General features: G+C 55.6%; 1 protein-coding gene and 1 pseudogene across 2 annotated transcripts in view; one reads left to right on the top strand and one right to left on the bottom strand.

Moving 5' to 3' along the window:
• Nucleotides 1-19,865, bottom strand: part of ITPR3 (inositol 1,4,5-trisphosphate receptor type 3) — a gene marked incomplete at its 5' end in the record, with an annotated part of 55,612 nt that extends 35,747 nt beyond the window's left edge. Inside the window, 14 exons of the mRNA XM_082637723.1 lie at nucleotides 164-324; nucleotides 417-516; nucleotides 1,768-1,910; nucleotides 2,110-2,160; nucleotides 2,721-2,816; nucleotides 3,073-3,219; nucleotides 3,835-3,918; nucleotides 5,192-5,290; nucleotides 5,477-5,635; nucleotides 6,160-6,246; nucleotides 7,863-7,984; nucleotides 18,096-18,166; nucleotides 18,855-18,915; nucleotides 19,856-19,865. Of these exons, the coding sequence (XP_082493849.1) occupies nucleotides 164-324; nucleotides 417-516; nucleotides 1,768-1,910; nucleotides 2,110-2,160; nucleotides 2,721-2,816; nucleotides 3,073-3,219; nucleotides 3,835-3,918; nucleotides 5,192-5,290; nucleotides 5,477-5,635; nucleotides 6,160-6,246; nucleotides 7,863-7,984; nucleotides 18,096-18,166; nucleotides 18,855-18,915; nucleotides 19,856-19,865 (1,391 nt within the window). The remainder of the gene's footprint in view (nucleotides 1-163; nucleotides 325-416; nucleotides 517-1,767; nucleotides 1,911-2,109; nucleotides 2,161-2,720; nucleotides 2,817-3,072; nucleotides 3,220-3,834; nucleotides 3,919-5,191; nucleotides 5,291-5,476; nucleotides 5,636-6,159; nucleotides 6,247-7,862; nucleotides 7,985-18,095; nucleotides 18,167-18,854; nucleotides 18,916-19,855) is intronic.
• LOC309813388 (ubiquitin carboxyl-terminal hydrolase MINDY-1-like) lies at nucleotides 9,506-10,429 on the top strand (annotated as a pseudogene). Its single transcript has one exon. The product of its transcript is annotated as a ubiquitin carboxyl-terminal hydrolase MINDY-1-like (transcript).
• Nucleotides 19,866-20,401: the final 536 nt, after the last annotated feature.

Genomic DNA, 20,401 nt, shown 5'->3' with positions numbered 1-20,401 from the left:
CAAGGTCAGCCAGGGCCCCGCAGGGACCAGTCCCCACCTCTGTCACCCTGCCCCCACCCAGCCTATCCAGATTCTGCTTTGTGACTCCTTTGTTTGTGAAACACAGGCCCCAGGAGGACACAGGCTCTCAGGAAACCTCGGCAACCCTGCTCCTGAGGCCCACCTGCGGTCATTCTGGCTGATGAAGCCCTCGCTGAGTTTCTCCACGGCACTGGCCAGCATGGAGCTGGCGTCGTTGGCAAAGTCCAGGTCTCGGATCTCGGACACAGGAACCGACACGATGGCGAAGGCCTCCTTATCCTCCTTGGTGGGGCACGTGCCCAGCTGCAGGGACAGAGGTCAGCGGGGCACTCAGGGACCAGCCTGGGCCCCAGCCCAGCCCCCAGCCCAGCCCCCTAGCCCCGGTGGGCCCACACCATGAGCCGGATGGGCCGCTCCTCCTTGACATCAATGGGCACGTTGGTGCTCTGGATCCACGTGTTGGTGCAGAGGTGCCGCAGCCGGACATACGAGTTCCTGCAGGCAGGGGGGTGGACACAGCAGGGGGAGTGCGCCACAGAGCGCGACCCAGCAGTCTGCCCGCTCTAACCCCTGGGGCTTCCCATCTTCCACCTGCCTCCACACCCAGCAGCCGTGGGACAGGGGCACGGGTCCCCTCCAGGTGAGGAGCCTGAGCCAGAGAAGAGAGACCAGCAACACGGCCCCCAGGCCCTGTACTACGTGCTGTGCTTTCCCAGGCCCACATGCCTTGCCCACTCTCCCCAGAACCAAGCTCTGAAAGCCCAGGCTTAATTACAAGCTCAGGACCCAAATTCATTGGGACAAATGAGGCTATTTAAACTATCCCATTTAGGGCTTCCCTGGTGGCGCAGCGGTTGAGAGTCTGCCTGCCGATGCAGGGGACACGGGTTCGTGCCCCGGTCCGGGAAGATCCCACATGCCGCGGAGCGGCTGGGCCCGTGAGCCGTGGCCGCTGAGCCTGCGCCTCCGGAGCCTGTGCTCCTCAACGGGAGAGGCCACAGCAGTGAGAGGCTCGCGTACCGCAAAATAAATAATAAAAGTACTTTTAAACTATCCCATTTAGTGTCAACACGCATGCGTTTCACAGCGGAAATACTCATGTCTTTGATTATGAAATACAATTAACATTCAGAAATGAAAAATAATCTGAATCTCCAAATACATCTGGCCCCGAGTTTCCGATAAGGGATCATGGGCCTACAGTGACTCAATTAATTCTCCCATCAGCCCTGCTGACAGGCAACTTGATACCCTCACTTCACAGGTGAGGAAGTTGGGGCAAAGTGACAGAATCAGCTGCCTGAGATCAGCCAGCCAGTCAATGCTAAAGCCTGCCTGACACCCAGGAAGTTTCTTGATGTTACATTTTAGAATCTCGGGGTTTGGGGGGGGTCTTAAAAGTCAGGAGGTCCAGCCTTCGCACCCAATGCGCCCTGGACAAGCTGTCATGCCACCTGTGCCTGAGCCCCAGGCCAACTGGCTTTAAAGAACACTGGAGCAAAGGCATTTTGATAAAGAACTAGCACAAGGCGGCACCCAGGGTGCAGGGCCCAGGGCGGGGCACATGGCAAACATTCAGTGGTGGTGAGCTGCCTACAGACCTCAGAGCTGCATCCCCAGAGGGGAAATTCATGGCAGGTCCTGAGGCCAAAGAACCTCAGAAGGACAGAGGAGTGGGGGGCGCAGGGAGTACAGGTGCCAGCCTGGGCACCCCCGCCGGTGCCCAGGCACACGGCGCCTACCTACCGGGGCACGAAGGAGTCAGTTTTCTGCAGCGTGGTGGGATCCAGCTCGAAAAGAGAAGCAATGTCGTTGCCGTGGGGCACAGCAACCAGGCGGTATTTGATCTTCTCCCCAGCGTTCCGGCGACCTGCGCGGCCCTGGGCACCCTGTGGTGAGGACCTCAACTCAGGCAGGAGCCCCTCCCTCCTCTCAGGCCCCCTGAAACCACCCAGGATCCCACCTGAGAGGCCGTCTCCCTCCAGCCCACCTCCCAGGGTTTCGCGGGCTCCCCGGCCCCACCCCCGCCCACCCCAGAGCTGTGCACAGTCACTCCTCCCGGCCCTGGAACCCTCCTTTGGTCCTCACCGTTCCCGCTGCCTTGGGATCAGAGGCGTCACCCTTGTAGCTGGGGTTCTCCTGCTCAGAGATACAAGATAGGGGGGCTATCCACATGACCCCCACTCCAAAATATAGTCTACATATGGCCCTGGGTTGGGGCAGTCAGGAACCCCCCCAACCTCCCAAGGGTGCCCATTCCAGCCCCAAAACTCATGCCACTCCTTGTTGACATGGAGGAGGCACCAACAAGAGCCCCAGGCCCTGCCCTCCACCGCCCCTCTCCAAAGACCCACAGATGGACACGGACACACACACATGAATGCCCCAATATACACAAGCCTGTGCATTACGGACAGACATGGATGTGGAATGTAAGTTCCACAAGGGCTGGGAGTCGTGCTCACTGCTGTATCCTCCATGCCTAGAATAGCTCCTGGCACATAGTAGGAGACACAGTCATATTTGTGAGACTTATTCATAGTCATGCACGTCTTTGACAATATTTGTTAAGTAGATGCATGAGTGCAGAGAAGCCAGGGTCCACAGACACATGTATCTCTGTGCAGACGTGTGCCAGGCACACATGCTCGTGCACGCACAGCCAGAGCTCCCTGGATGCCCTCTGCCTCCCCACTCACCTCAGCAGCCAGGTAGTTGCCCGTGGCCAGGTGCTTGAAGCGGTACAGGCCATTCCAGTGGCCAGCTCCTCCACGGCAGGGGTCATGGTGGACCACCTGGCGGGTGCAGGGGTGTCAGGCGGGAAGGAGGGGCTGGCTGGGGAGGGTGAGGCATGGGGGGGGAGGGGCACCGCAGGCCTGGAGAGCTCTGGGTGGATGGCTCTGGGACCCTCTCTGGCCCCTTGGCTGCAGAGGGGCTCAGAGGAGAGACGGATGGGGGTGGACCTCCCACCCTAGAGGGGGAGGAGAAGCGGGGGAAGCCCAGGGCTGCAGAGGAGGGCTGGGGCCCAGGCGCCGGAAGCAGGGATCTGACCTCCACCTCCCAGAGGGCATTGGAGCTGGTGGCCGAGGTGGCGGACTGGCGCAGCGTGGTGCGCAGGAACACCTGCAGCTTGCCCTTGTACTCATCGCACGTCAGGAACTTCTCCTGCTCCGCGTGGAACAGCCGCACCACGTCTCCCTGCAGGCAGCGGGGTGTGGGCTCAGGGTGGACAAGGACCCTCCCGGGGGAGGAGCCCACCTGTCTCAGATGCTGGCGCAGCTCCTTCTTGAGCCAGCAAGCTAAGGGTGGGGTGCACACCTAGCCCTCTGAGAGGGCGGCCCCTCCTGCCAACCCCTTATGTCCTACAGGCCCCGACCCGACAGCCTCGCATCCTTGCCCAAGAGGGCACAGGGCAAAGGGCAGGGGGCCTGGCCTGGAACCATGGAGAGGTGTCGGGGAGGGCACAGGGTGCTCAAAGAATCTGGACCCACACCACGGTGGGGGAATGGGGACCCCCAGTCCACTGCCACCCCCTTAGCAAGACAGCAAAGTGAGAGCAGCTGGGACTGGGAAAGGATGGACAGGGGGGTTGTGAGGCCAGAGACAAGAGAAGGGGAGGACCGGCTGGAGCCGCTGGGTAGGGCCCTGTGGGAGTGGAGGGAGGCCGGATGGGGGTGCAGAGGCAGAGAAGGGGCAGCATGGAGGGGAGGGCCAGACAGGGGGCAGAGCTGGGTGCTCGGAAGGTGGGGGCAGGCAGGCAGGGGGCCTGTGGGGGTGGGGCGGGGCTGTTTCCGGGGAGTTCCCAGTCCTTACCCCTTTCAACACCTCCTCCAGGTGGTCTCGGAACTGCATAAACAGGTTGATCTTCCAGCTGGTGTTGCAGTTCACAGAGTTGACCTGCGGAAGCGCACAGAGACCCGTGAGGCCCGGCAGGCCCCCAGCCGCTGGGGAGTGGGCCGGTGCTTAAGACCCGAAGGGGGTGAGGGGAGGCCGGCCCAGCCCCCATTAGAGCACAGGGAGGTGTCTTCTCCCAACCAGGGCCCTCAGACCCCAGCCCAGCTGCCCTGAGGCCGCCACCCAGTGGGGTGGAGAATGTGGGCAGACACTGGGAGACAGGCAGGGAGCAGGGAGCAGGGAGCAGGGAGGCCCACCCAGCCCCTCCAGCTGTAGACAGGACTGGAGGAAGCAACCCTGGGAGGAGGGGGTACGTGGACACCCATCCGCTGCGGGCTGGCCCTGTTACCAACCAGGGTCCTTGGACTCTAATCAACAGAAATTAATAAGAGTCCAGATGAAAAATTCAGGCGAGGCTTTAGCAGGACTCCTACTTCAGCACTAGGGAGGGAAAACAAGTCACAGGTGGCCCTGCTCACTCTTCTTATATGGGGGGGCGGATTCATGGGTGGGGCCAGAGGGGCGGCTTAGGTGGCCTGCCCACCCCCTTGGTGGTGCCCGGCGCAGGGATCATGCACAGTACCCTGCTTTTGCTCCCAGCACCTCAGAAATGGCAGTTGGTTTTTTTGGCCTTTTTGTACCTTACTGTTCACAACTTGCCCCAACTGTGCACGCGTGCAGTTCCTTTTAGTCTCTTAGAGTTTCTTTGTATTTTGTTGCCCGGGGAGATGTTTGTCCAGGTGCAAGGGCAAGCACTCCCATAAAGGGTCCTAGGTCCCAGCCTATATCAGCCCACCACCCTGTTACCGACCCAGGTTCTTGGCCTCTTTAATCAGGAGAATAGATAAGAGGCCAGATGAGAAATTCAGGCAAGGCTACAGCACGAGGAGTGAAAACAAGGAACAGGTGCCCTTGCTTGCTCCCTGAGGCCAGGCAAGCTGGTCCCTTAAATGGGCTGAGGTCAGGGGCGGATCCATGGGTTAGGTCGGAGGCGTGGCTTAGGCGATCTGCCCGCCCCCTCGGTGGCGCCCCCTTGGTGGTGCAGGGATCATGTGCAGTACCTGGCTTTTGCTCCTGGGACCTCAGAAGTGGCAGTTGGTTTTTGGTGTTTTTGTATCTTATTGTTCATCGTTGCCCTGACTGTGCATGGGTGCGGGTAGGTTTAGTCCCTTACAGTTTCTTTGTATTTTGTTGCTCGGGAGACATTTGTCCAGGTGCAAGCACTCCCGTGAGGGGCCCCAGACCCCAGCCTATCTCAGCCCAGCGCCCCGCTCACCTCCTTGCAGCCAGCATTGTCGCTGAGCTCATAGTTGCTGGCATGCAGAGGCTGCCCAGCGTTGACAGGGTTCAGGATCACCTTGTCCCCCACAACCACCTATGGGGATAGATGGAGCAGAGTGAGGGTGGGGACGGCCGGGCCCCCAGGCTTCCCTCTGGCCAGTCTGCCCCCTAAGAAACAGGCATGAGCTCATGCAGCCCCCACACCAAAGACCCTGGAGAAGCCCCCCTGGCGCTGTGGCCTGCACCTTCCAGCAGGCCCCTCCCCCAGCCCTGTCCTCACATTGTCCCCGTTGCTCCGCAGCTTCCAGAAGGGCTGGATGAAGAGCCAGGAGCCCTCGTTGCCCGTGGCATCCAGTGTCACCCGCATGGCGTTCTTCTCCAGCAGGGCCGGCAGCCGCTTGTTCACGGTCAGGTACTTGTTACTTTTCATGTGCAGGAGCTGCGAGGCGGCGGGGGGCCAAGCAGTGGGCGGGGGGGCGGTGAGGTCACCCCAGGAGGCCAGCCCATCATAAAGGGGGGGACTGGGGGGCACACTGGACCCTTGGACACACAGACCGAGACAAACATGGCCACACGCACAATGACACACCCAGTCCAGCACGCGGGTGATCACACAAAGAGCTAGCGCTGTTCTAAACACCCTACGAGTATTAGCTCAAGGAACCTTACAGCAACCAGAGGGAAGTACTGTCACTGGCCTGATTGTCTAGTTGGGGAAACAGAGGCCCAGGGAAGTGAAGTAACTTGCCCAGGTCACAGAGCCAAGATGTGAACCCGGACCTCAGGGCTCCAGAATCTGTGCTGGTGGCCACAGTGCTGAACACACACCCGTGCACACAGCCAACCAGGCCACACATCAACGGGCACACATAGAGGCAGACACGCAGTCACAGAGACAGTCCCGGGTTGGCTGGTGCCATGGCACTGGCACCCCTCACCCCCACACCTGCCCCGGCGTCACACCTGGATCACACTGCCGTACTTCACGACGTCCCCATGCACCTTCTTGTTCTCTGTGTCATTCTGCTTCTGCTCCATCTGGGCCGCATGCTGCACAGACACACACAGAGGTGGAGGGCGGGCCCAGAAGCCTGCTCCTGGAGGGACACATCTTCCCACCCCCACACACACATGCAGGTCCTGGCACTGCACCCAGAGTGACCCTCCTGAGGCCATCTGGCCTGGTCCTCCCACTACCGACGAGAGGCTCAGAGTGTGTACAGTACGCAGCCCGCGGCACCAGATTCCTCCCCTCGGGCCCCTCCTCGCCACCTCCCTCTGGAAGGGGCAGCCAGCTGGCCTGTGAGCCCCCTACGCCCCAACACCCCCAGCAGATAACCTAAGGTTGTGCCTCACTCCCCTGCCTCACCAGACTCCTGGTGCCCCAACAGGGGACCCCTGGCCCAGCCCAGACGCCGGCAGGTGTGCTTGGCGTCATTTCCTCCTCCCCTCCACCCTCACTCCTGTGTGACCCTCCCTCCCCAAACTGTGTGTGCTCCTAGCCCACTGCCTCCAGGGAGCCTTCCCTGACAAGCCACATCCAACTCTGACAGATCCAACCCTGAGGCCTCCAGGATTTGGTTTGCATCCCACTGAGGACACCATTTTAGGTTCTTCTGTCCCATTAGACTGGAAGCTGCCCGAGGATACACTGTGTCTCCTCCATCAGATTGGGGGGTCCTGGAGGTGGGGGCTCCGTCTCCTCCATCAGACCGGCTCTCTCTGAGGGCAGTGGCCCCTCTGCCCCTTTCATCTCCTCACTCCCATTATCCGGGCCTCATGCCGGAGGCTGGTGGGAGGATGGCTGCTGGGGAGCCATGCCAGGTACCATGTGACTTTCCACAAACCTACAGTGTACGGCTGTGTGACCACGTGTGGTTCTGAGTGTCTGCGCACACGTGAATGCCCTACGCCCAGCCAGATCCACAGCTCAGCCTGGGCCTGTGGCGGCAGCAGGAGGAAGCTGTGACAGCCCCCAGCCCAGGATGAGAGACGGCCTTATTTATAACAGAGCTCAGGAGCCCACACCCAGCCCCCTCTTTCCAGCCCAGTTCACAGCTGTGGGTGGGGCCCACCCGGGCCCACTCTTTCCCCATTTCACACCACCTCCTCAGAGAAAGGGATACCGGGAAGCAAGGTCTGCCTGATGGGGGGCAGGGCCCCAGGTCCGGGGGAGGGTCTCAGAAGCAGGCTGCAACAGTTGCTGACCACAGCCAATCCTCCCACTCTCTTTTCCATGGGGATTGGGCTGGACGCCCTGAGCTCTGTCCAGAGAGAACCGCCCAGGATGTAAACTGCGAGGCCTGAGAGCAACCACCAGGCCCTCACACCACACACCAAGGTCGCCCAGAGACCCAGGGACCGTCTAAGCCCCACTGCCAACTCGTAGGATGACCACAATGGCCCAGTCCCCTTGAAGGGCCCCACGCTCCAACTCTATAAAATGAGGGGTGAGGTTAAGACTAGTTCTTAAATCAGGTTCACTGGAGCCACTGTCTCTAGGAGCCCCTGGTAACTCCATGTACAGCTGCACAGGTCGTTCACTGCACTGTGGTGTCCAGCTGAAGGCCTGGCTGGCAGCTGAAGTGTAGGCCACAGTTCACTGAGCCATGTGCCCTGGGACAGGGCACACACACCTGCGCGTGCACACACCTGTGCACACACACCTGTAACTTCTGCAGCAGCACCACGTCGGCAATCTTCTCCTTGTCCTGCTTGGTCTGCTTGGCCTTCCAGTACTGCTTCTGGGCCGAGTAGCGGTTCATGGGACACACCTTGAAGAGGCAGTCTGAGGAGGGAGGGCAAAAGGAGGGAGCTCGGTTCATGCGGGGCTCAGGGGAAATCCCTGGCCTGCAGCCCTGCCCCCAAAGCCCAGCTCTACCCATTCTTGGGTAGAGAGGCAGTGGTCAGAAGACCCCCGTGGAACTCGGAGCATCCTGGATTGTGCTGAGTAGAATGGAGGGGCCCAGAAGCAGGTCTGAGAGTGGGACCTCACCTGGGAGGCGGACGCATGCCCTCTTCCCCACGGGAGATTCATCAGAGGCCCTTGGGCCACCACCCCATGCCCTGTGTCCAGGTTTTGTGGACATTGGAAGCTGACCATTCACATCAGCATCCTTTCTCTGGCCCACCCCCATCTTGCCCACAGATGCCTGGGAAGTTACATTCCCCCCAGCCCCCAAGGGGTGTCCTCCATCCACTGGCAGGAGGAGGGGATCGCCTGCAGTGGTCCCTGTGGGATCGGCCTGAGGCCTCTCTTCCCCCGAAACCACCTCCTTGCTCGGCGCCCTCACACTCCTCCTGGGACCCCTCCTCAATAATTCTCCCGTTGTAGACTCTGCTTCTAGGGAACTCAACCTAAGAGAGCGCCAATCAAAATTCCAGAAACAGGTTCTTTATTACCTGATTTTTATTCTGGACACAGATAAAGTATCAGTGATTTTCATAAGCCCAAACTCCAGAAAGGATGTCAGATTTTTCTACTTCTGGAAAGGAGGCATGAGTTGGAAAATCCTATTCTAAAGTGTGATGTGAAGGGATAGAGGATTCTGGGTCCCGGTGAAACGCTGGCACGGGGACTGGGCCTGACGATAGCATGAGCCGTGCTGGGAGGCAGTGAGCTCCCCGTCACAGGAGGGAATCCCAGGAGGGCACAGGGCTGGGCTCACAGCCTCTAAGACCCCTCCCAGGCCGCAGTGCCTCCACAATCAGCAGTGCTCCCGCAGCAGAAACACAGGACTATTGTGCTGGGAACCTGGACAGGGGCCCCTGGGGGAGCAGATCACAGAGACAGGGCCCTGCCTCATGCCTCCTTTATTTATATGTCACATAATGCTTGTTGATCCCACTCCTGGGCTTATATCAGGAGAAAACTCTAATTTGAAAAAATACATGCACCCCAGTGTTCATAGCAGCACTATTTACAATAGCCAGGACATGGAAGCAACCTAAATGTCCATCAACAGATGAATGGATAAAGAAGATGTGGTATATATACACAATGGAATATTACTCAGCCATAAAAAAGAATAAAAATGCCATTTGAAGCAACATCGATGGACCTAGAGATTATCATATTAAGTGAAGTAAGTCAGAAAGACAAATACCATACGATATCACTTACATATGGAATCTAAAAAAATGACATAAATGAACTTATTTACAAAACAGAAAGAGACTCACAGACACAGAAAACAAACTTATGGTTACCAAAGGGGATGGGGGGGGTTGGGGGGAGAGATAAATTAGGAGTTTGGGATTCACATATACACACTACTATATATAAAATAGATAAATAGAAGCTCCACCTCAGAAGGAAGTGATCACATCAGATGAGGTCATGGCCCATCTTGGAGACTGCCTTCTGTCCATCAAGCCCCAGGAGAAGTCAGAAGGACTTCAGCTTAATTTTCAGCAGAATGTGGACGATGCGATGACAGTGCTGCCTAAACTGGCCACAGGTCTGGATGTCAATGTGCGATTCACAGGTGTCTCTGATTCTGAGTATACACCTGAGTGCAGTGTCTTTGACCTACTAGGCATACCTCTGTACCATGGCTGGCTTGTTGATCCACAGAGTCCTGAGGCTGTGAGCGCAGTTGGGAAACTGAGTTACAACCAACTGGTAGAGAAGATCATCACCTGCAAGCACTCCAGTGACACCAACCTCGTGACAGAAGGCCTGACTGCAGACCACCGCCGCACAGCTGACCGACCATGGTCTGTGTGAGCTAACAACAGCTGCCAAGGAGGGCAAACTTAGCGTCTTTTTCCGGAACAACCACTTCAGCACTATGACTAAGCACAAGGGTCACTTGTACCTACTGGTCACCGACCAAGGCTTTCTACAGGAGGAGCGAGTGGTGTGGGAGAGCCTGCACAACGTGGACGGAGACAGCTGTTCCTGTGACTCTGGCTTTCACCTAAGTCACTCCCTGGGCAAGGGACCTGGAGCAGAAGGTGGGAGTGGCTCCCCAGAAAAGCAGCAGCAGGTGGACCAGGACTACATGATCGCCTTGTCCCTGTAGCAGCAGCAGCCGTCGCGAGGCACATTGGGTCTTAGCGACCTGGAGCTGGCCCAGCAACTTCAGCAAGAGGTGTACCAACAGCACCAAGCAGCCCAGCCCGCGTCAGCACGGGCCCTGTCACCGCAGGGGACAGGAGCCGCATTTGGACGCCCAGCTGCCGAGTGTGGCAAAGGCCGAAGCAAGAGTCCGCCTGTGTCCTCCTGTAGCCCCGCTCAGCTCCAGGCTGCCCTGCCTCCGCTTTCAGAGGTTGGGGCTATTTTGCTTGCTCCCCAGCTCAACTTGAGATATGCAGGATAACTTATTAATGTAATGTTGGGGATCAGAGCAGGCAGTAAATGCCAAGGTCAGACTTGGTGACGTCTTTGCCCTCACGTGCTGCCTCCTCTTCCTCCCAACCATCTCAGGCAACATTGTGGGTGGGTGGGGTGAGGATTTCTGATTCCCAACTCCCCTTCCCCAGAAGAGTCGCATTAATATACAGACTCAGGCTCCAGGGTGAGGTCCCTGTCTAGAACACATCTCCCCTACTTTCTGCTCCTGCAGGCCCACCCATATCCAGCCATCTGTTTGTTTCAGGGTTTAATTTGGGTTTCTATCTCCATTATTTGTAATGCCTTCCTAGGGGTTTGGAAAGAAAACTTCTTTCCTGAGAAAAAAAATAAAAAATAAAATAGATAAATAGGGGCTTCCCTGGTGGCGCAGTGGTTGAGAGTCCGCCTGCCGATGCAGGGGACACGGGTTCGTGCCCCGGTCCGGGAAGATCCCACATGCCACTGAGCAGCTAGGCCCGTGAGCCATGGCCGCGGAGCCTGTGCTCTGCAACGGGAGAGGCCACAACAAGTGAGAGGCCCGCGTACCGCAAAAAAAAAAAAAAAAAAAAAAAAAAGATAAATAACAAGGACCTACTGTATAGCACAGGGAACTATATTCAATATCTTGTATAACCTATAATGCAAAACAATCTGAAAGAGAATATATATACACACACACACACACGCACGCACGCACATTATGTATAACTGAATCACTGTGTTGTATACCTGGAACTAACACTACATTGTAAATTAACTATACTTCAATTTTTTTAAATGGTTTAAAAAAAAGAAGAGAAACACAAGTCAAAAAAAAATGCTTGTTAAATGAATAAATGATCTGAGCCCTCTAAAATGTTTGTGGCCCACCCCTATGAGCAATGCACATCTCCATGCTTTTACTCTGCTGTGCTCTTTGCCCAAAGGCAGCCCTGTCCAAAACCCAAGAGGGGCCAGAACCTTCCTTCTCACAAAACCGTGGGGCAGAAGGGAAGAGAGGAGAGAGGGTGAAAGGGTAGCCAGGAGACCGGGCCCACGTAGGACCAGCAGCAGCAAAGGCCAAGAGAAAAGTCTGGGTCCAGGGGGGTGTCCTACCGTAAGGACTGTGTGTGCTGGGGGGAATGCACCTGTGGGTGCGGGGGCACAGGGCTGGTGAGGCTGCAGACAAGAGGATATTCCTTTATCAAAGTCAGCTGACATTCCCCGAAACTAAGGTATGCAATACTCCAAAACTCACTACCACTGCACAGAATCATCGGGGCGGGGGAAGATTTAAAAAATACAAACTCTCATGGGCTTCCCTGGTGGCGCAGTGGTTGAGAGTCCGCCTGGAGATGCAGGGGACACGGGTTTGTGCCCCGGTCTGGGAAGATCCCACATGCAGCAGAGCGGCTGGGCCCGTGAGCCATGGCCGCTGAGCCTGCGCGTCCGGAGCCTGTGCTCCGCAACGGGAGAGGCCACAACAGTGAGAGGCCCACGTACCGCGAAAAAAAAAAAAAAAAAAAAAAAAAAAACCTCTCAACTCCCCCATAGATCTTGTTAGGGGTCAAGGCCTGCAGATATGCATCGTGAAAGGCACACCCCACCCCCACCCCCAATCCCAAATGGTTCTGCTGCCCAACCAAGGTTGCAAAGCACTAGCAGGGGCTTCGAGACAAGAAGAGAGCACAGGGAATAAAGTTATCCAGCCACAATTACACATAAACTCTGTATAAATCATGTAAACATCTGTTTCTAATCTTTAACAGTTAGGCTCAACTTATAGAACAACAAAGGCTCCATTGCGGTTACAGAAGAGAATGCAAAGCTTATTCAGTCTTGATGTAAAACTAAAAGGGCGCGTGGTTGGTGGAAGGCAGACGTGAGGCGGAGCACTGCAGGAGTTGACAGGATGAGAAATTAAGGTGCAACTATGATACTTGGGTTAATAAAGGTGACCATGGAGAATCTACAACAGCGACAGCATGCTGCTGGGGGCAGGGGGAGGGGAGAAAGTGGAGGGATGGGCCGAGAGAGAAACTCTCCCAGAATAAGCAAAACCTGGGGTAGCAAGCAGAAGAAACGATGAGAAGGGTGAATGAGTTTGCTTTCTCCTATTACACTGTTGGACAAGGCGCAAGACAAAAGATCAGAGCCACAGATGCCCCCTCCCTTGGACACAGCAATCTCCCCACGGGTCCTTCATTCCAAGAGCACAGCTGCATTTGTACAAAATGACAAGGGACAAGGGTCTTCACTGCACTGTCAGGAATGATAAAGATTAGAAACAGCCCACGTGCCCATCAGAGGGGACTAGTTAAATAAATTACGATGGAGCCACATGAAGGACAGCTATGGAGCTGTGAGTGGGGGGTGGTCAGAAACCCTGACACAGGCTGCAATCCAGGTAAACCTTGAAGCCATTATGCTAAGTGACATAAGCCACAAAAGGACAAATAAGGTACGATTCTGTGAGGTACTTAAGACTAGTTGGATTCATATAGATGGAAAGTTGGATGGTGGTTGGGGTGAGGGATGGGTTGGGAATGGGGAGTTATTATTTAATGGATATAGAGCTTCAGTTTTACAAGAGGAAAAGCAGTTCTGTGGATGGACGGCGGTGATGGCTGATGAGACTGCTTAATGCCACTGACCTGTATACTTAAAAGTGGTTAAGATGGTAAACTTCACGTGGCTATTCACCACAGTTGAAAAAAAATATTTTTGAAATGCTTAAAACTATGTAAACCATAGGAACACTGTTTTCACAGTTGTCCAGGATATGGACAAAATGAGTTTTTAAGTGAAAAAAAGAGAGAGAAAGAGAGTTCAAGACCTCTGTATACTAATTTAGAAAGCTCTCCAGTAGGATCTATCCACAGTAAGACTCATAAAGTAAAAACAGCAAAGAGGAGCTTCCCTGGTGGTGCAGTGGTTGAGAATCTGCCTGCCAATGCAGGGGACATGAGTTCGATCCCTGGTCTGGGAAGATCCCACATGCCGCAGAGCAACTGGGCCTGTGAGCCACAGCTGCTGAGCCTGCGCGTCTGGAGCCTGTGCTCTGCAACAAGAGAGGCCACGACAGTGAGAGGCCCGTGCACCACGACGAAGAGTGGCCCCCGCTCTCTGCAACTAGAGAAAGCCCTTGCACAGAAATGAAGACCCAACACAGCCAAATAAATAAATAAATAAATTTATTTAAAAAAAAAAAAAAAACAGCAAAGAATAGAACAGTGCATATAGAATGCTAACCCCAGTGTAAGAAAATCAAGGAAGTCTGAACATATGTTTGCAGTTGCATTAAGGACCACGGGAGGATGCTTAAGAAACTAAAGAAAGTGGTTACCTGGAGGGACAACAGTGGAGATGGGAGAGGGCAGTGGGAGCAGATTCTCGATGGATGTTTGCACAACGTTTTGAGGTGTAACCGGATGAATAAACTACCTAGTCGGATTCTCTAGTAGGGTTGTCCCTGGAGACGGGGACAGGAGGTGAGTGAGGATGGGGTGGGATGCTCCCATCTGGATCCTAGAGCCTGTATTTGTATTACTTTTATGAAGAGGAAAAAGAAAAGATGAAGAACAAGATTTTAAGTGGCCCATAAACATATGAAAAGATGTCTCACTAGTAGTCAGAGGAATGCAAATTAAAACTACAGTGAGGGCTTCCCTGGTGGCCCAGTGGTTGAGAGTCCGCCTGCCTGCCGATGCAGGGGACACGGGTTCATGCCCTGGTCCGGGAAGATACCACATGCCGCAGAGCGGCTGGGCCCTTGGGCCATGGCCGCTTAGCCTGCACGTCCGGAGCCTGTGCTCTGCAACGGGAGAGGCCACAACAGTGACAGGCCCGCATACCGCAAAAAAAAAACCCACAGTGAGATGGGCATTTCACACCCAGCGGGCTGGAAGACATTTAAGTGGGACAAAACCAAGTGTAGCCAGATAGGGGTGCAGCAAGGGCACCCCCACCCCATGCACCCACAGTCTGGCAGGGGTGAACAGGGACAAGGAGTGGGGGTAAACACAGCCCCCGTGGAAGGCGGCAGGGCCGTTCCTAGCAAGACAGGAGAGATGCCTCTCACCCAGGTCACCCTCCCTTGGAACACACCCAAGAAACTCTTACCCACGAGCCCAGGGAGACATATGTGTACAGGGTGCTCACTGCAGCATTGTTGGCAATTACCAAAAACTGCAAATGAGATAAACGTCCATCAGCGGGGGAACCAATAAAAGGATTGCAGTTTACTCACTCAGTGGAATATGACGTAGCAATTAAACAGATGAACTAGGGCCATGCGGGTCAATACAGATAAGTCTCAGAAACAGTGCAGAGGACTTTCCTGGTGGCGCAGTGGTTAAGAATCTGCCTGCCAGTGCAGGGGACAGGGGTTCGAGCCCTGGCCCAGGAAGATCCCACATGCCACGGAGTAACTAAGCCCATGTGCCACAACTACTGAGCCTGTGCTCCAGAGCCCATGAGCCACAAAATGCTGAGACCATGTGCCACAACTACTGAAGCCCACGTGCCCAGAGCCTGTGCTCTGCAACAAGAGAAGCCACCGATGAAAAAAGTGCAGAAAGATTTGTACAGAAGGCTACCTTCAACATACAGGGTTGGAAAAATGGAAAAGAATACCCTATATAATTCATCATAGAAATATCTCTACGTATTAAAGCAAAAGCATAAAAACAGGCCCCTGAATGAGGCATACCAATTTCTGAGAGTGTCTGCCTCTGGGGAGGGGGAAGAGAAAGAGGTCAGGGGAAGACACAGGGGGCTTTGGCTACATGCATAAGATGCTATCTCTTTAAAAATGAAAAAGACCTGAAATAAACACAGGAAAAAGGATTTGAGAGAGCTCAGTAGTGGGTGCATGGGTGTGTGTTATCTTTCTCTTTACTTTTTCACTTTAGTAGTTGAAGCAGATCTTAATAAAAGTAACAATAAACCGGGCTTGGAAGACGGGCAGGTAGAGCAGAGGCATGAGGCTGGGGGCGGAGGGCACCCAGGGTGCAAGCACAGGGAGGTCCCCTCATCAGCCCCCTCCCCGGCACCTGCCGCCCACTATGTGGGTAAGTGACTGCTACACATTTCGTGGGGTCACCTTAGCTGGGGGTGTGAGCACTGAGCTTCCCAGGTGGATGGGGAGGTGCGTCCTTCTGCAGTGGGTCTCCCGCGCCCATGCTGTGGGAGGGGACCTGCCCAGACCCGGCCCGGCCAGGAGAGCAGGATTCTGAGCAGCCATAACCCAAGACCCCTACAACAAAGCAGAGGTCAGGGAGGCTAGGCTGGCGTGGGGTGCCCTACACATTGGGGCACTGGCAGCCTGGGCCTCCCAGGGCCCTGCAAACTCTGGAAAAAATTCCCTGAACATGTCGGGGCTTGGGATGGCCTTGGAAGGTGCAGGAGCTGAAACCACAAACAGGGAGCTAACCAGAGGCTGATGGAGGCAGGGCGGGGGCTTCACGGGCTTGGCCGACCCAGCCTGGGGGCCTCCGGGGTCAGGTGAAGGAGGCGCGAGCCATGTGGGGAGAGAGGGAGACACCACAGTTCCCAGCCAAGGCCGGGCCCACCCCAGGGTGGCCTCAGGACACCTTGGCCATCTCTGATGAACTCTGACCAAGTTCTAAAATGCCTGCCATGGTCCCCATGCCCTTGCTGGGACCTCCCTCCAGGGCGGGGCTGTTTGCAGGAGAAACATGGAACAATCAGAACCGGGACTCCTGGGTTGGAGGCCAAGCTCAACCTTTCTTCTCTGGGCTTCAACCTCAAAGCTGAAGAGGTTGGAGTCTGTGTCTCTTGTCCCAGGTTCTCACGCTCCAACTTACTCGCCAGCCAAGGGGCTGCACAGAGACCTGGTTCTGTCCCAGAAGGTGGGCTCTTCTCAGGTCCACACTGGGCCACAGGGGGTCCACAGGGGCCTCTGCCCGCCTCACCAAGACACCCAGGCCAGGCCAAGAGCAGGGTGGGTGGGGAGGAGGCTGGAGGCTGAGCCCCTCTGGCATCTCCCGGAGCTGGTGGGGCCCAGCACAGCCTCGGGGAACATGGAGCAGCCCACGATGCTGGGGTGGGTCCTGCTCACGGGCTTTGGGAAAATAAAGAGGAAGAGAAAGGAGGGAGTGGGAGGAGGACAAGAAGTCAAAGCAGCACTTGTTCTGCTAAGTAGCTGTTTTGTTGTCAAAAATTGGCCCCAAACTCTGTCTACCGGAACTCGAGGGCAAATATTCCTCTGCCACACCCACCTCCCTGTCACCACCGATCATGCCATACAGCTGACTGCACACACCGAGACACACCACCACCCACCTTCTCCTTTCAGCCCCGGTCCCCTCCCTGCCCTGGCACAGCCCAGCCTCGGGACCTCAACCACTCTCTTCCGTTCTAAGTTCTTCCCAAGAATTCACCCAAAACCCTCAGCTAGAGCAGAAATCAAAGCTCTCCTATTCCCGGCTCCAGGAAAGTGCCAGAGCTGTGCCTCCAAGCAGGCAGCCCACACGACCACCCGAAACCTCCATCTTTACCCAGAGCATGGCTAATAAACGTGAGGAAAAGCAGCAGGCCTGGTGTGGCTAGAGGGAACAAGGGAGCGCCAGGGGTAGGTGATGAGGTGAGAGGCAGTGTGGCCAGATGGGGCAGGACAGAGGGGTCTGCAGTGGTGAGGAAGGGCCAGTGCCAGAGGCGGGCCCCACAGAGCCAGGCACGTCCTGACCTAAGACCCCACTCAGAGGCACACGATGGAAGCAGAACAGTAGATGTGGGGCCCCCCTGCAGCCTGGGAGGAGCCCTTCTATCTCCTCCACACTCCGACAGATAAGCAAGGCCCCCAGCAGACAGAGAGCGCCAAGGATGCCACTCCCCTCCCTCAACCGCATCCCTCTCGAGGACAATCCCAGCTGATCTCTCCCCATAGGAGCAGCCACGTGGGCAGCCAAGGTGGCACAGCCTAGCATGTTCCTGCCTGCTCCCAACCTGCCCACCACGCCCAGGCTCCGTCTGCTTGTCTGTCTCAGCCTCACAAGTAATCACCACAATGACACCTTCTCCTGCGGGGCGCAGTGACAACAGGCTATCATTTCATCCTCACGAGGGCCCCGGGGCCTGTGGGGCAGGGCTGAGGTGCGCAATGACCTCGGAGGACACAGAGAGGGAAGGCACTTGCCCGGGGACCATGGGGTCCAACCCCCTCACCGTGCGGCACAGAGAAGGGCTCTTACCCTGGACCTCCTAACACCTGAGGAGATTCTCTTTTCCTCCCCTGTTCCCTCAGAAAACGCCCAGTCACACAGACAAAGAAAGCCTTGTGGGTGGTGGGGAAGTCAGGGGAGAACGGGCCCCCAGCCAGAAGTGGGTGTGCCCTTGAGAAGTGGGGTGTGGCCCCCAGAAAATGAAGGCAGAGGCCATCCTGCCGAGATGGCAGCGTTCAAGCCGATGGGGGTTCCACAGACAGCAGTGTGAGGGGGCTGTGGGTGGCACTTTGCCTAACCCGCCCACTGGGCCCCTGGGTTGAATGGGTTCTGTCGGAGGTCCAGGACTCAGCAGCCAGGAGGGGGAGGGGAGTTAGTGGGGGGAGCAGAGGTCTCACCTCGGAACTTCTTAGGCGGGTTGTCCAGGTCCCCAGCCGCGGGCTCCACGACACAGCGGTCATCCACCAACCTGGGGGACAAGGCAGCTGGGTCAGCAGAAAGAAGACACCCACCTCCCCGGGCGTCCCTCCCTCAGGGCAGGGGGTTCCAGGGCACCAGGGAGGCCTCCAAAGAAACCTCTCAAGGGAGGCCAGGGTTCGAAGATACAAGCTTTTATATATAGAATGGATAAACAACAAGGTCCTACTGTATAGCACAGAGAACTATATTCAGTATCCTGTGATAAACCATAATGGAAAAGAATATGAAAAAAGAAAGAATGTATATATATATGTATAACTGAATCATTTTGCTGTACAGAACAAATTAACATAACATTGTAAATCAACTATACTTCAATTAAAAAAACAAAACAGGGCTTCCCTGGTGGCGCAGTGGTTGAGAGTCCGCCTGCCGATGCAGGGGACACGGGTTCGTGCCCTGGTCCGGGAAGATCCCACATGCTGCGGAGCAGCTGGGCCCGTGAGCCATGGCTGCTGAGCCTGCGCGTCCAGAGTCTATGCTCCGCAACGGGAGAGGCCACAACAGTGAGGGGCCCGCGTACCACAAAAAACAAAAAAAAAACAGAAACTTCTGCATCACTGACAACCCCCTGCCATCAGGTCATCCCCTTTCCTGGCACCACTGTTAAAAGGCGAGGTCTCCTGGGTGGGGATGTGGGAGACCCCACAAAAAGCTCAGAGACACACCCAGCCCACCCCTGACCCCCCAGCTGGAGCTGTCCCATGGGGATCTGCTGCCAGTCTGGGCTGTCACACACTGCGGATATAACTCCTGTCATAGCCCTGAGACCCTGCCCAGACCTGAAAAGGCAGCAGGTGATGGAGGAGGAAGAGAGAAGGGGACCGAGAGACAGAGACACAGAGAGGAAGGGAGAGACAGAAAAGACAGAGTCAGAAAGGATAAGAAACAGAAGCAGAAAGAGATTAGAGATAGACAAACAGATGAGGGAAGCTTATGAGACACCAAACTACGGGGACAGGCCTCCAGGTCTCAAAGACAGGACAGTGAACCTTGCACCTTCCCGACCACACTCAGGCCCATTTCATACTCTCTGCTTTGGTCACACCTTGGGCTTGAAATTCCTCCCTTCCAGCCATGGCTGAGGTTAATCCTGAGGCTCTGGAGGACACCCACTCCTCCATCCATCCACCCATTCCTGCATTTAACATTCTTCAATGCCACCCCAGCCTCTAGGACAAAGTGATGATGATGATGACCCACCATATCAGAGGCCAACTCTATCTCAGCATTTCACAACCACTTCCTCTGAATTCTCACCAACTTTCCCCAAGGGGCTAGTCATGAGCACCATTTTACAGAGGAGGAAACTGGGTTTGAACATTAAATAATTTGTCTGAAGCCACAGAGCTAATTCCAAAGCCTCCTTCTGCGCCTCCCCTCCTTGGATTGGCCAACAAGGTTTTTTGTGATCTGACCTCCACCCACTCCCTAGCTAGCCTCACAACCTCCTTGTCCCAGCTGTGCTAAACCTCCGGTTGATCTCAAGGTCCCTGGGGCTCTCATCTCTACAGAGGTGGTCCCAGCAGCATGGGGGGGGGGTTGCTGTGGGGGACCTCTCCGTGACAGGGAGGGGAGGGGAGAGGGCAGCTTGCTGCAAGGACTCACTTGGTCCCCTTCCCCGTCCCCAGCCTCTAGCTCAGTCCTTAGCCCTCTCCCCTTCTCCATCAGCACTGACCTTTGGCCATCTCGGCCACAAGCTTGGGTTCAAAGCACCACTTATACATTCACTGATGACTTGCACCTCCACCTCTACCATCCCTCTTCCCCCAAACTCCAGATTAGTATATCTAACTGCCTACTCCACGTCTCCACTTGGATGTCCACAGACATCACAAACTCAGCATGTTACAAGCTGAGCTCCTGCTCTTCTTGAAGTCCTCCCCATCTCAGCTGATCCATCCTCCCAATTGCTTGGGCCAAAAACCTTGGGTCAATCCTTGGGTCCTCTCTTCCCCTCACCCTTCAAACCTAATCTGTGAGGAAACCCTGTGGGCTTTATCTTCAAAATATGTATGGAATCTGACTTTAAAATATGACACAAATGAACCTATCTACGAAACAAAAACAGACTCACAGATATAGAAAACAGACATGGTTGCCGGTGGAGGGGATGGAGGAGGGATGGACTGGGAGTTTGGGATGAGCAGATGCAAACTATTACATACAGGATGGATAAACAACAAGGTCCTACTGTATAGCACAGGGAACTATATTCAATATC

The sequence above is a fragment of the Mesoplodon mirus genome, assembly GCF_964341445.2.
Source record: "Mesoplodon mirus genome assembly, chromosome: 12".
Classification (NCBI taxonomy): Eukaryota; Metazoa; Chordata; class Mammalia; order Artiodactyla; family Ziphiidae; genus Mesoplodon; species Mesoplodon mirus.
The sequence above is the reverse complement of the archived record's forward strand: the minus strand, read 5'-3'. Positions and strand labels throughout refer to the sequence as shown.